General features: G+C 39.0%; 2 protein-coding genes and 1 long non-coding RNA gene across 5 annotated transcripts in view; 1 reads left to right on the forward strand and 2 right to left on the reverse strand.

Annotated features, from left to right (window-relative positions):
• Positions 1 to 49: 49 nt before the first annotated feature.
• Positions 50 to 3,749, reverse strand: ddit3 (DNA-damage-inducible transcript 3). The gene is made up of 4 exons (XM_024269876.2): positions 3,605 to 3,749; positions 2,347 to 2,407; positions 1,858 to 2,066; positions 50 to 1,663 (listed from the first exon to the last, which is right to left on the reverse strand). Exons 3-4 carry the CDS (start codon positions 2,011 to 2,013, stop codon positions 899 to 901), a joined length of 921 nt encoding a protein of 306 aa, XP_024125644.1. The 5' UTR covers positions 2,014 to 2,066; positions 2,347 to 2,407; positions 3,605 to 3,749; the 3' UTR covers positions 50 to 898.
• LOC118598779 lies at positions 3,726 to 5,826 on the forward strand. The gene is made up of 2 exons (XR_004947910.1): positions 3,726 to 3,854; positions 5,657 to 5,826. It is a non-coding gene; the product is annotated as an uncharacterized LOC118598779 (long non-coding RNA).
• Positions 5,827 to 10,458: 4,632 nt separating this feature from the next.
• The window catches only part of dctn2 (dynactin 2 (p50)), a 10,376-nt gene continuing 6,160 nt past the window's right edge, over positions 10,459 to 14,674 (reverse strand). For all 3 annotated transcript variants that reach the window (XM_024269467.2, XM_024269468.2, XM_024269469.2), the window contains 8 exons: positions 14,248 to 14,401; positions 13,975 to 14,040; positions 13,290 to 13,328; positions 13,094 to 13,171; positions 12,683 to 12,754; positions 12,454 to 12,556; positions 12,005 to 12,096; positions 10,459 to 11,130 (listed from right to left, as the gene is read on the reverse strand). In XM_024269467.2, the coding sequence (XP_024125235.1) occupies positions 11,044 to 11,130; positions 12,005 to 12,096; positions 12,454 to 12,556; positions 12,683 to 12,754; positions 13,094 to 13,171; positions 13,290 to 13,328; positions 13,975 to 14,040; positions 14,248 to 14,401 (691 nt within the window). In that variant the 3' untranslated portion in view covers positions 10,459 to 11,043. The remainder of the gene's footprint in view (positions 11,131 to 12,004; positions 12,097 to 12,453; positions 12,557 to 12,682; positions 12,755 to 13,093; positions 13,172 to 13,289; positions 13,329 to 13,974; positions 14,041 to 14,247; positions 14,402 to 14,674) is intronic.

Raw genomic sequence — 14,674 nt, forward strand, 5'->3', positions numbered from 1 at the left:
GTGTTTTCTTTCAAGTAAATATATTGGAATTATAATAACCAAAAAAAAGAACATTTAGTATAATTTTTATTTTATTGCAAACTTGCCATTACAATAAAGCATAAAATGAATCAATGATAAAAGCCATGCAGATCCAACGATAAACAGCTTGTGGTTACAATGACAAGAAAAGTAACAGTATGATGGCATATTACAGTTTGAGCCATAACAGGTTTATTTTTTTATATAAAAATAGGAAATCAAGGTAGAAAAACTCTTAACAATCGTATGACATATTAATAGAATAGAAAAAGGTCAGCTCTGAAAGTATAGCCGGGTCTTCTAAATTTCCAGATGCACACAAGCCGCAGGTTTATATGAAACAAAAAACCTCATACTCACACTTTACTGGGCACTTTCATTCAGTTCCTGAGCTCCTAAACTCTCCACAAATTAGGGCAAATAATCTCTGCTCGCTGGATTGCAGCCCTTTAAGTAGGAGTTACAATTTATTGCAAAATGGTGATGGAAGATAACAATGAAAAAGCACTCTCTAAGCAAAACATTCGGTCATCCCTGCACATCAGCAGAAGCTTGGCTGAGCCGCTTTGGTTCAGTCAAATCTGCTGTAAGATATTCATTTTTCCCCCTTAATCCACATTCTGAATCTTTTTTGTTTGCTGCAATGCTGTTGCAGCATCATCTCTTTGTACCATTTCATCACTTTCTTTCTTTTTCCATCTTTACATCCAGCTGTTCTCTCAACATTAAAAATGAATCTTTGGTTTTCTGTTCTCTCCTCTGTGAGCCATTCCTGATCGTCACATTCCACCTCTTTCCCCAAAACTAATAATTCTAAACAGATATGTTTTTGTTCCATCTTCCATTTTGCTTCAACACTCCCCCCCTCAAACGCCTCTCACTTTCTGGTGTTGACGAGCCTCTCAATCAGAGCTCTCCGCGTCCTCTGCACTTCCTCTCCCAGCCTTTCAATCTCTGCCTTCAAGCGCTCATTCTGCTCGGTCAGCTCTTGCACTTTCCTTTCGTTCTCCTGCTCTCTTTCCTTGCGACTCTTTTTGGTAGACGAGTAGGGTGACCTCTGCATTGAGGAGGAGAAAGAGGACAAGGCACTGTTGGCCCTCTCCCCGGCAGTCCTCTTACGTTTTCCCAGCCGAGAGGACAGGTAGACTGAAGGAGAGGAAACCGGAGACGAAGGGGGAGAACAATTTTGAGATGGTGATTGGGAGGCCGAAGAGGAGCACGATGGTGAATCTGGGACGCAGGGCAGCTCCTCCTCGCTGGCCGAGGGAGACGCGGGCTGGACGTTATTAGCGTGGTGGTGTTGATGGTGGTAATAATAGCCGACTCCGCTCGAGTCCATCGTCCCCACTCCTCCCTCACTCAGCAATTCGAAGAACTCAGGAGGCAGCAAGTCGCTGCTGCCTCCCGTCGAGCTATCCCCGTTTCTCCCACTCCCAGCCTCCACCTGCCGCTCCTCTGCAACAGCTGGACTCATGCAGGAGGATGAGGAAGAGGAAGAGGAGGAGGAAGAGGTGTGATGCAGAGGCTGGGTGGTATGGATCTCCTCTGTTGTCCTGTGGACGCTTTCACTCATCGACTGATTTCCATCAGTCAGCCAGGTGAGAGAACAACTTTCCAGAACATCCAGGAACTCTGGCTCTTTCTGAAAGCAAAGTGGAAACATCAACATCTGGTAAATATCAGAAAACAAACCCAACTATATCAATATTCTAGTTTATCTTGCCCACTTCATAAATAAAATGAGCATTATAATTAAAAAACACAATGAACTACCACTCTGGTGCTCATCAGTGCTGTGGGAAGATTTTCCTTTTAAACAAACATTTAAATACTGACCTCGCTGCATGTGGGGGCGCGTGCCAGTTTTGCCCCTCCCGTGTCAGAGCCCAGAATATCTTGCAAGTCTTCATACCACGCCTCCAACTCTGCACCATACAACGGCCCCACACCAGGGGGGTACGGCGGGGGCAGGTGTAGCCACTCGGCAGTCATCTCGCCAATCAGTCGCAATGCACAGACACTCGGCCACACTGTTCACACTGGACCTGAGGGGGGCAACATCCAGACCCAAAGGAGGGGGGAGTTAGGAAAAGAAATAGGAAATGCAAAGCAGCTGCATGGAGGATGAGTGACGCGTCACTAAACCTTCATTTTGTTCATGATTTTTACAGTTTGTCAATGAAGAAATTTAAATTTTTAAGGGAAATTTCTCATTACATAAGAGATACCGGTTCTGAAATTAAGTGACAAAGTGAAGAAAAGGCTGCAATATATTAAAAGCTCCAGTTCTTTTACACAACGCAAGAGACTAAAAACCCAACTCACCTTTTAGAGTCTCTGTTAATCAAGTCTGAAAATGTGTTGGAGATAACTTGTCCCAATGATTCTAAAGGAGAAAGAAAACAAGATGAATAAATAATCAGTTGGCACCTCTTTTGACAGGTGAAATTTGCTGAGACTTCAGAATCAAAATGATGAATTGTGTGAATTGTGGACAGACAAATGAAGCATCACTGTCTGTCACCTCCGGAAGTGACAGCCACACTTCACTCCAAATGACAGATTGATAAAAACAGCTCAATAAAAAGGGTCATCAAACACTGCTGAAAGCCTGCCACATATTTTACTATAAACAAAAGACCAACAGTGCTCTCCACTGCGCCCCCTGCTTTTGACAGTCCTGAAAAACACGTTGATGTCGATAAACAAGTGGTTAAAGACAACGAGGAGACGTCAATTCTCCAAATGTCGACAGTCCGGTAATTACTTACAGCTGTCTTAACGGAGAACCAAAGTTCCTATCAGGTCTCCAAAACTAAACTCTCTTGAATTGATTGGTACTTTCAAAAAATATATAGAATTTAAGCTACAAAAAGATCCGGACGATTATTTAAATGACAAGTATTTTTTTAATTTAATACGAGGTCGACTTTTACACTTCGAAGCTAGAGGTCAGTTAATTACACCTTCTATTGATTAATCATTAACACAAACTACTGTGTTTTTTATTCGTAAACGCTAAAGTTTTACATTTGGGGTTCGTTTCGACTGTAATCCAGGACAATTACGTCATGGAAACGTGAAATTCAGGAGGAGAAATTAGTGAAAAACAACAGGAAATGGACTGAAAAAATAAAACAACTCTTTAAAGAAAAAAAAAATAAAACTTCACATCCGTATTTTTATTTTTAGTCATTTTAATTAATATACAAGTCAACAAATAATTACTATAGAAAACGATGCTTTAAAAAAACTATATTTACTGACGCTTATAAGTATTTTATTTTATAGCGACAATATCCAATTTTGTTTGTCGCTTTCGAAAGCCGTGAAAAAGACGACTTCGAGGTAAGTCCTACAATTAAGCTAAACTAAACAACTGACACAGACAAAAACATAAAGTTAACACAGTGTAAGGTATCATTGTTAAATGTAGCTTCTTTTCTCAAAATGGCAACGGGGTTTTTGCCAAAAACAAACACGTTCTTTTTCTTTCTACCAGACTTCGTAACTGTCAAGCTACTCCCCCGAAAACCGCTGGAAAAACATGCTGGGAAACTAATGACAGAAAAGAATCCCTTACCCTTTTTCGTTTATTTGCTCGCCTTCTTGACTGTCGTGAACTAGAGTGTAAATATTTCAGTAAAAATTGCTGATAGCTCATGTTAACCATTGTTCAGTCTTGGTGCCTGAATGTGATTTTACGGAAACTCCCGGCGATGTTTATATTGAAGATGAGGCCAACCGAACTATACTGGGGGAACGGCAGTTTTATCACAACCTAACATGAAGCGGGAGAATTGATATACGCCTGACCAATCGTGAGATCAAAGGTAAAACCTTTTCCTTGGCGACATCCAATAGGGTGCCGAGAAAGGGGTATGGGGGCGGGCTCTACCGCTGCCTTGATGGTTGTTCACAGTAGACAGTATAGTTTGTTGGAGCTGCCGGTGTGATGCAGTCATAAGACGGCCAGGACGAATTTGGGGCGTATGGGAGTCACATGAAAGGAATGATGCAATGCTTGGCAACCAATTTCTAGCTGGGGATAACACCAGCAGAATCAGAACATGTTTTATTAAACACTGTTGGCTCTGACAAAAATCTAAAAATATACATATATGCACGGATATCTAATGTCGAAGAATAGTTTGTTTCCGGAATACAAAAGCGGGATTCATTTTGTAGAAAGTCATTCTAAGTCGTTGCTTTAAGTGAGACGATCGTGTGAACGCGTAGCTGTTTATTCATTGTGTTGTCTTTCCTTTGTCTTAACTGGATGAATAAAGTTTATTTATATCGTACTCTCTAAATATAAAAATTAGACAAAATTATTCTTAAAAAAATAAACACGTCGATGTATTTCTGTGTGTCTATAATATCAATCAGGCATTTACGCTCAAAACACGCTCATCTCCAATATTTCACGCCGCGCGCTTAGGTCCGCGAGACAGTAGAGCACGCGCCCAGACCTGAGTATTAGCCGACTGCAAATGGAATTTACTTTCTTTTTTTAAACATTATTGTAAATCTTTACTTTTTGAAATTTTTTATATTAAAATTAATTTATAATTTTAAATAGGAAAAAAAATATAAATGTTTGCAAACTCGTTTTAACTAAAGCGGCTACTTTTAAGTACTTGCAATTTGTTTCACAAAATTATTTATTTTATAAAGTAACCATTTAAGTTAAAAGGACCACAAAAATAAATAGTTTTTGAATAAAAGTCCCGGGAAAACACGTGGCTTTTAAAACCCTTTCAAAGTTCAACAGGTCACTGACTCAGTCACACACCTCTGGGTGTTTTGACTTGTTTTGAGAAAACAACTGGATACCATCAAGTTGCTCTTGTCCCCACTCCTGGCACTTGATGCCCTAATCCCAAACTCCAGATTGTTTTTTTTTCCACTCACCGTGCAGCGTGCACGGCTCGACATGCACAGCCCCATAGCAACAGCGTCAAGTAGCGAATAGAAAGCTCATGTACTGTCTCTAGGACCCGGGTTACAGCGCTGCAGGAAGCACCTCCAACACGTCACGACTTGAGTGGCTGTTGCCGAGTAGTTGAGCATACTTTCTCCACACCCCTCCCTCTGCACCCCATGGTCTGTTTATTTTGTCTGTGTTGTAGTGAAACAATGTTTACATGCCTTCATTCTCCACAATCTCAACACAATACTCCCCCTTTGTGAGTGTGTTTTTTGTCCCTAATGACTAGAAAACAAAAGTAAAGTCATTAAAATATCATATTTAAAGTCTCCTTTGTCAGTTTGACTTGTTCCCTGAGTTTTCAGATTGTAAACAAATCCTCCATATTGGATGCTGATTTAAAGTGGATGTGTTTATCCTCAAACCACAGGAAAGATGCTTCTCAACAGAGTCAACATGAAAACAGATGATATATTTCTAATGTATGAGGCGTAAACACAAGAAGTAAGACGAATTCTTTCTGCAGCGGCGATAACGGAAGAATCGAGTGTGGGCTCGATGTGTTTCACGCTGATTTGGAACAATAAACTTCATAAACATCAGCCACTGAATAGGGGGAATGGATTAGACAGCAGTGAAGGCTGGTGCTGTGAGTGATGATCTGTGTAAAAGTCAACCGCTGAGATGTTTTTTTTTGTTTCCCAGGCATAAAAAAAGGGGTCTGCGGAATTTCCAGCCACAACAACACTCCCCTCGTTCTGTGCCCTTGGTCAAGGCTCCACACCCAGTTCTGCTGTCTCCCACACACACACCATCTGTCGAAGTCCCTCTGATACAGCTGTTTGCGACTGCTGGAGATCCAGTAAATCTTTTTTTGTTCATTTGTGTAGCCCAGTTTACTCTTTTTTGCCCAAACATCCCTCAGATTTGGTGGATTTTTTGGTCAGTTTACCTGCCTGGCCAACACCCACAATGACAGAAATGGTTCACGTCTCTGCTGTGGGACGACGGTCCCACAAATCGAGTCCTTCCCCTATTATTTAAAAGACGCTCAATATTCACTGGTGTCCACTCACTCTTCCAGATTTGACGGATCACGTCTGCTTGGCGTTTGGGGGTTTGGAACGACTTTGTGGACAATCTTGTTTGACTTCGTTACCTCACCTATCTTTATCCTTTCTTCTATGTCTTCCCTCTTTTCATTTGCTACAAGCCCCGTTCTGCCCCGCAACTGAGAGCTGTTCACCCTGTTTTACTTTGCGTATACGACCGCCCGCCTCTCCTGCCCTGCCTTTTGCCTCACAACAGACGCCTCACCTGCCTGGACTCATTCAGGAGAAATCCAAACTGATGCAAAGTCTTATTCTCCTTTTCTCATCAAACGCTTTTATGAACCATGTTTGCCTTCCATCTCATATTTTGGTGAGATATTATACATATTAACTAAAGAGGGAAAATATCAGTGGTTTTATTTTGAAAATAAATTTGCACCAAAATTCCCCCCACGGGGTATTTATCTTTGATAAGCTTTATCTGCCTTCTGCAGCGTGTTTATCATCATCAAAAACCTCCATCACTGCTTGATTACATCATTTTGTCAGAGATGAAGAAAAAAAAATAGTATGGAAAAAAATGTTTTTTAAAAAACACTTTTTGAAATTTTAAACACCTGTCTGAACAGGTGAGTCTAATAACGTATAAAACAACGTCTGGGTCTCCCCGTTTTCCCCTCATTTGCTGCAGAAGCAGAGCATCCTCTCTGCTCATCACCCGTGTGTTGATAGATGACTTAAATATTGACTTTTTCAGGGAAGTGGAGAGTGATCGTTCCACATTTTGGCAGCTCTATTTACATCCAGAAAGACTATTTGAAAAATCGTATTATTCATCATACAGGCTTTAATTTCTTTTTTTATAAATCCGTCAAGCTGCCCCTGTTTGTAATTGTGTCTCACAATTTAACTTGAACAGATGGGGAAGGGCTGACCTAATCCTGCACACCCAAAATAGAAGGACAAATGGAGTATAACATGATAGATGGCATGGTTTCTCCCCTCATCTGGGGAATTCCCGTCTTAAGTTGGAGCTGTGGATCTAATTCCCTGGAACTCGCATTTGATACCTCTTGTTTGAGCGAGGCAGTTGTCAGCACAAGAGGAAAAGATGGAGTCCCTATTCAGCACATTTCAAAAGTAAATGCTGAATCCACTCGCTTTATTTTAAAAATTAATCAGTTTTTCAGAAATTATTTTGGAAAAAAGCACCTACAATCCAAAAAATTGAGGAAGAAATATTCATAAATGGGATTTTCTGACTGCCTACAGTTTAATTTGACTGTTAATCTCCTAAAGGCAGTTTGCCAAGGAATTAGTTAATCCACGGCGGTGATGTCAGGATGACTCACCTGATCCTTACCCGGTTGGTTGACCTTTGTCACTAAGGCTAAACTTCAAACCTAATCTAGACTTTAATGTGCTTTTAAGGTGAATTACAGAACGCTTTTTGAAATCTATTTTAATGTAGGATTATTTATAATACTGTAATTTTTTAATTGTTAGCACAAGCAACAACATTTTTGCTCTTGAGGAATTTGAAGCTCACGCCGCTTTTCTCCTTCAAAATCTACTGAAATGTTGTTAGATCATGTTAAAGGTTTTGTTAAAAGGTTAAAGGTTAAATCAGTTCACTTATTTTTAAATCAATAGAAAAAATGCTTTAAATTGACTTTTATTTTGAAGTTTAAACATACTTTATTTTTTTCACATATATATTCTTTACATTATTGCTTACCAGCTGAACCTTTATGCTAAAAAAAAAATGAAGTTATCAGCACTCTTCCCGGTCCAAAGGTTACTGGTTTGGATTGAACATGTTGACTTGGAAGGATTATCCAGTAGGTTTCCATCAGTTCCTGACACTCGTCATAAATGTTTAATCAGTGATTTTTAATTTACAGAACTGAGTTTGATTTTGGCTAAATGGGGTTTATGGCGAACATTTCCAGATGGAACCGCCTTTTTCACTAGAACAGCAAAAATCTGTGACTTTGGATCAAAAATTGAAAAAAAAAGAACCGTAAAATTGTCTGAAAATTAAATTGTAACAGCTCTTTTGTGAACTCCAATTAGTTTGTCTAATGCAATGCTGCCATCTTGTGGCCACATTTGAGGACAACTTCAAGTGAGATGTCATTTTGACAGCTTCGACTTTTTTATTTATATATATACATGTACCATTTTTTCATGGCTCCTAAAAATAAACTTTACACAAGTTGCTCTTCAGTTATGAGTTTGTATTTTAGTGATTTGGGATCGTTTTCTACTAACCAAAACCTAGAAGGAGCCATATAGTCTTACTTTAGCCTTTAAGAATTTTTTATTTGCATTAATGACCCTTTTTTTAATAATAAATATGAATTCTGCCTACTTTATGGCACAAACAAAAGCAAAAATATAAAAATAACCTAGTATCTTTTAAAATGCAATTTATTTTTAATTTAATTTTCTTCTTTTTTTTTTACTTATTTTCAAAATATAAGATGATCTGTGCCAAACATGATCGTGTCAGTTCAGCTCTGGGCAGCTGGTAACCAATGTTGTGCAGCATGAGATAATCTGTGCTTTTAGCTCATAAAAGATCAAACTTTTTATTTTTAAAGTTTGCCTTGCATAAAAAAATCTGTGCATTCTGAAGGTAGTGTTGCCGTCAGGTCAACAGAGAAATAAAAACCTACATGGTTTATCATCTATGTGCACCTCAGTCATCAATTTATAAATTTAACTAATCAAAAAAAATACTATATAAAAAATGAAAATTTTCAATAAAAAGTTTGTGTTCCATAGTTTTTTCTGAACAAGCAGCTATGATTTGTGCAAAAAAGGCTTTAACAAATGTTTGTTCAAAGAAACATTTTAAAGAATAGGACGTGCAGAAGAACTTAACAACTCAACATCCTAAACATTAATAAAAATAGAAATTTGCAACAAATCAAAACACATGGGCTGCACTTTCTGGGCTTTAACACAATATGTGATATCTAAAGCAACAGAAGTAAAACAAAAGCAGTTAAGAAAAAGGCTAAAAAACTATACAAAAAAGGATCTTCACAATGACTTGTACCTTCACGCATCTCTCAAAATTTGACTTTTTTAGCTTCAGGCTGTTCATTTAACTTGGAAATGAAGCACAAAACAACCTTTAATTCACTAAACAACCTTTTTTTTCACCCAAGTCATTTCAGACACCATTTGAAATTCTTTGTTTTGATTGTCCAAGGCGGGCCTCGAACTCGCGATCTTCTGAACGGCAGCAAGAGGTCGCAAGGGGGCAGAACCCGTCGTGGTAACGGTCGTTCAGAAGCTCGCGAGGATGACCGGAAGTGCGCATTCGCAGAGTAAAGCTTCAAATTCCTCAAAAGCTTAAAAAAATCTGTAAAATAATTACAAAGATGTTGGGAAATGTCTGAATGAAAAAAAGTTCATTAAAGAGAACAACTATTTTAGTCTACCATTTTTATGCACGTGAGGTAGAGTTAGCGCTTTGCTAGCTCCACTGCGTCACCGTGTTAAAACTAAATGCCTTCGATGTTTATTTAGGTTGAGCGCATAATCACCTATCGAGGCTGATTTTCGATATCTGTTATTGGTAAGAGAGTATTTACTACAGAAAAACAACGAAGGAAAGTGTCAAAATAGTATTTTAAGAGACTTCAGTCCGGCTTGGTCTGCCATTACTGAACAAGAAATAGTCCCCCTGATCCCCGTCCTCTGATTGGTTGATTTCAAATGAGAGCTCCCCCTGCCTGACCCCTCCTCCCTGCAAGTTTGTTGTCACAAATCTTGTCAAAAACACTCTCAAAGCATTTGTGTGAAACTCTTCTACAGGAGAAAACTTGAGCTACAAGTTAAGATTTTTTTCAACACAGTTTTACAATATTTGTTTTTCACCACAACTTAAAGTTAAATCTTGTGTGATTTTTCTTCACGTGTAACAAGTTAAGGTTTTTGTCAAGCAAGTTCTCACATTATATTCCACAAGTACAAATTCTCAAGTTCCTGTTTTTCCTCCAACTTCACAAGTCAGTTTTACATGTGTGTGTGTGAATGAAACTTGTGTGTGTGATTCTAGCTCATGTGTGTTTTTTTTGAGTTTGTATGTATTGTCACCTTTACCTCGATAGTCTCCCGAGATTGAAGATCTACCAGGGGATCAAACTACATCGGAGCCTGGGGGTGTCCAGGTCTTGGTGGTACGGGTTCTGGTCCTTGCTCTCGAGAACTAGTCCTCTCCTTAACTCCATCAGTGGGTGTGCCTTGTTTACATCACATTATACTCAATAAACTCCTGTTGGGACAGTAAAATCTGCCCAACACAAGAGGCTCTCAGCCCGTATCTGTTTGCTCAGGACAAGTTATTTAAAAAAAAAAAAAAAAAGTCACTCTGCACACTCACCGTTTTGTGTGACGTCACGTAAAAAGGGTCTATTAAAAAAAAACTAAAGGACTCATTTGTACCACATTAGAATTTAATCGTCAGCCTCAGTAACCATAACTTAACCATACAGTTGCAGACAGAGCCAAAGCTGATTTAGAGTTTGTAGGACATCCGGTCTCAGTCAGAATATAATTCTAAGCAAACGTGTGCAGAAATGATACACAAGCATACAGTATTTACAAGCTTTCCTTCCATGACATGACCTGCACTCACTCCAACGTGCTGTGATGCTAACTCAACATGATGGACAGTCGTTTCCACAGAAAAAAAAAAATCTTCTTTCATTTTAACGCTTTACAGTAGAAATCCAGCAGTTGAAATTTTAAAGTCAGAATATTAAAAACAATGCAGCCTAAAACTCACTAAACTTCAATCAGTGGTGTGTTCAGTTTGGTTAAGATGAGGTTGAAGCAGGTGAATAGAAATGAGGAACATTTGGTCGTCTTAACGTTTTTCCGTCTTTAATGTTCCACCGCTGAAGTGGAGGTCAACAAAAACAGAGGGATGGAGGACAGAAAACACCAAACCTCGTCCTCCCAGTGCTCTCAAATCAACGCTTTATTGTCCGTGGATTCTGTGGTGTCGGGATGAGCGTCGCATTATTTGGAAAGCTTCTTCATTCTCTGATCTAGCGCTGCAAAGTTCTCTTCAATAGCCCCCAGGTTTTCCTTCATCGTCTGCTGGACCTGGAACAGAATATGCAGGTCCGGTGAGTTCAGACCCATCAGATCGTTCCTGCATCAAACTTAGAGCTGGTCCGTGAGCGAGAAGCCTTTCCCGTTACAGGTTATTGTTAATGTGTTGATTAAAGTACACAAAAGTACATTATTTCATTGAACCAGGAGGGATTTTTAAAGATAGAAAATCATACACTTATTTAACAAAAACAAAACAGTTGAAAGCACCATTGTTGTTGTTAAGACATAAATTCCTGCCTAAACATAACCCATCTTTAATTCATAACCTAAAAGGAATGTTTAAAAAAATGTGTGTATAACAAAATAAGATAAAAAAAAACATGTTAACAATTTTTTGGGGGCTTTAAACCTTAAAATCCTTCTTTTTTATGACGGATTTACCAGTCATTTGTTTTTCTCTGTTAAAAGCAGCTTTATTTTTTACAATAATTATATGTTTATGGATGTAAAACTCCTTACTACACACTCAGACATGAACATTTGGACACTTTTCTGTCTTGTTTAAACTCTCAAAGTTCATAGAAATTTAAGTTCAGGATTATAGAAACATAAAGAGGGCCAAATGTTTTTATATCCTTCGAAGTGTAAAAGTTTACAGCTGACGACGCATTTCCTCCGTCTGTGTGGAGGAAACTTCAGCACTTTGGCTGAAAAATCAATCACATGACATCAAAGCCAAATTAGATGACCTTTCAGCCAAGTCTCTTTATATTTTTAAACACATTATTGAATATTCTACATTATACATATTTGACCTCGTTTCCATTTGTTCTAGTTTTATTCTGAAAATGAACATTCATGGTTCCAGTCTGAACCTGGCTCCAGAATATCTGTAAGCCCCAGCGTGTGGTCCTCCTCCTACCTGTGTTAACAGAGTGTTGTTGTCTTTCAGAGAGTTGTTGATCATCTGCTGAGTGGTGTCCAGGTGAGTCAGCAGCTGGCCGAACTGCATGGCTGTGAGGAAAACCGAGAATCAAAGTGTTATTAATCAGTCAGAATGTGCAAATCAACAGGAACACGGATCATGAGGAAAACTGGACATTTGACAGATGGCTGCAGGGAATTAACTGGTAAGAAACGACTCTTAGGGCATCAGTGCAGTTTGTTTTATATCCTCTTTAGCCCCAAAGGATCATGTAATACGGAGAGATTTGCTCTGATATTGTTATAACATTCTACATTCTTCTGGAAACTCGTCAAAATTTGTTTTTTTTCTCATAAGTTTCACCAAAACGAGTGAAACTGCTGACAAAGTTCCTTCGTTTCATTTGAGTGAATTCCTGGATCAAAATGTGTACGTTCAGGTCTGACCTTGTTCATGCAGCTCCTTCACAGCCACCAGCCTCTGCACCACCTGTGGTATGGAGGTGGAGACGGCGTCCCACTTCTGAACGACATCATACAACTGTGACACCTGAGACACAACGTACACAACCATTAGAAAATACCACTGTGCTGTGGAAATAGCTTTAGTCTGTAGTTTCAGTCGCAGAAGCTAAACAAATAAATGAACATTGAGTGCAGATGAAGCCATTCCAACCTTGTTTTGTGTTTCAGCATCTTCAATCGCTGCTTTGTGTTTCGCTATCTCGTTCATTTTCCCAAGAACACTCTGGAAGCAGAAGAAAGAGGCATAACATTCAGGAAAACACACGGATGAGTTTGTGACTCCTGCTCCCTGATTGGACGTCAGCAGGTTTATGTTTTGTGTTTCATGAAGGATAAGAAGTTTCATAAGAAGTTTTTTTGTTATCTTTTACTATTACTTGAATAGTTTTTTTAATCTGGAGCAACAAACTTTAATCTGTGTTGCTCTTTCTGATCCAGCTTTATACTTGAAGCAAAAAATGACACACAGAGCTTCCTAATGAACATTTTAAAGATTTTTTTGTGTTCATAGGGCTCTTCCTTTGTCCCTGAGGTACATATATGTTGTAGAGGTAGATGTTACCTGGAGTCTTGCCTCCACTTGGTCCAGAGTGGCAGAGTCAAGAGCACTGACTTTGGCCTGCAGGATCTCGATAGTGTCCTAATGCAAATAAAAAAAATGCTGCTGCTGTTACAGTTTCAAAGTTCAATTCGGCCTCAACTCAAGAGTGCAGATTTTTTTCTTTTTTAGTTTATCAAACAGTACAGGGACTTGTTACCATCAAGTTGACTCCTTGCAGACCAGCATTCAGAGGTCCCTGTGATGTAAAAAATGAAATTATCAAGGGACATAAAGTTTAACATGGCTGCACAAACATTTTCACTATAATTTAATTTTCTTTCGTAAGAATTTACAGAACAAGCTATGAACATGAAAAATCTACTACTTTCCTTTAGTCATTTTCAACTCTTCTGAATTGAAATCCTTCCTTCAACCCATCAAATTTTTCTTATGCTTAAAAAATTCCCACAATCTTGTTAGTATTATTCTAAATGACACATTCATTTTGCCATTTTTTTTCCAATAATATGAATCATTTTCAGATTTTTATTTTTAATTTTAGAGTGAGAAATTTCCCCAAAATGCTCAATTCTGAAAAATCAATACCTATAAAAAACAAACAAAACTAACAATCTACTAACTGTTAACTTCCCATTGACTAATTCAAACAGGATCAGATGATAAATTACAGTTTAGACTGATAAAATGAACTAGTGTTAGTAGTATAAGATGATCAGACACATTCATTTGGGGTGAAAACCTTTAATAACTTTTAATAAAATGGTACAAACTAAAGTTGTTTTTTTCAGTTCTAATCTCCGTTTAGGAGATAGGAAGTAGAGATGAGCATGAAAAATATCAAAGAGAAGGTGTTAGTAATGAAAGTGAGGATCTGTGGGTACCTGCTTGTTTGATCCGGAGCCAACAGCGATCTCCAGCTCAGCCAGGCGCTTCTCCAGCTCTGCCATCTACAGACAGAACAGGAACAGAACACCGTCAGGCTGGCAGAGAATCCCACAAGACACACACAAACACCTTCCATCTTTTCTTGTGTCTACCAGCAAACATTTGAACATTTCTTGTCACGAGAAAAGGAGCGGCTCAGACAACCGAAGCATTGGTTTGTCTGCGACTGCCGCCGTCCAAACGCCGACACTCTCCCGTCCCCAAATCACCTTGGCAGACTGATTGAATTTCTCCTGCTCCGGTCTGCTGTGTAACTCGTAGAGAACCACTCCGTCTGGAGCTTTTGTAGAAGCAGCAGGCTTGCCGTCTCCCGCGGCGCTGCCATGCGGGCCCTTCGCCACTTCCAGCTGAGTGAGCAGACGTCTGAAAGAGGAGGAAGGCAGAAAACAAAGGAAGTGTCAGGCAGATCTCAGTCCCATCTGTTGGGTTTGAGCTCTTTTTTTCCTTTTCCTCAGCTTTTCATCAACATAGATTGGAGGTGGAATTTTGGTGCATTTAACTTGAAGAAAAATGTGTTTTAAAACATTAAAATTGGAGCATGACAGTTCACAGAGTCACCACTAGGGGTCTCGTTAAACAATTAAGTCAGAAGTAGATCACTTTAGTGACAAAAAAAACATAATTTGAACAAATGTA

This window comes from Oryzias melastigma, linkage group LG5 (genome assembly GCF_002922805.2).
Source record: "Oryzias melastigma strain HK-1 linkage group LG5, ASM292280v2, whole genome shotgun sequence".
Lineage (NCBI taxonomy): Eukaryota > Metazoa > Chordata > Actinopteri > Beloniformes > Adrianichthyidae > Oryzias > Oryzias melastigma.

What these genes read in the sequence shown, in the direction of transcription:
- ddit3 (XM_024269876.2), bottom strand. Translation starts at nt 2,013, where the DNA reads ATGACTGCCGAGTGGCTACACCTGCCCCCGCCGTACCCCCCTGGTGTG. An exon ending in GCGCCCCCACATGCAGCGAG is followed by an intron (nt 1,664 to 1,857) that starts GTCAGTATTTAA and finishes CTTTGCTTTCAG; the next exon opens with AAAGAGCCAGAGTTCCTGGA.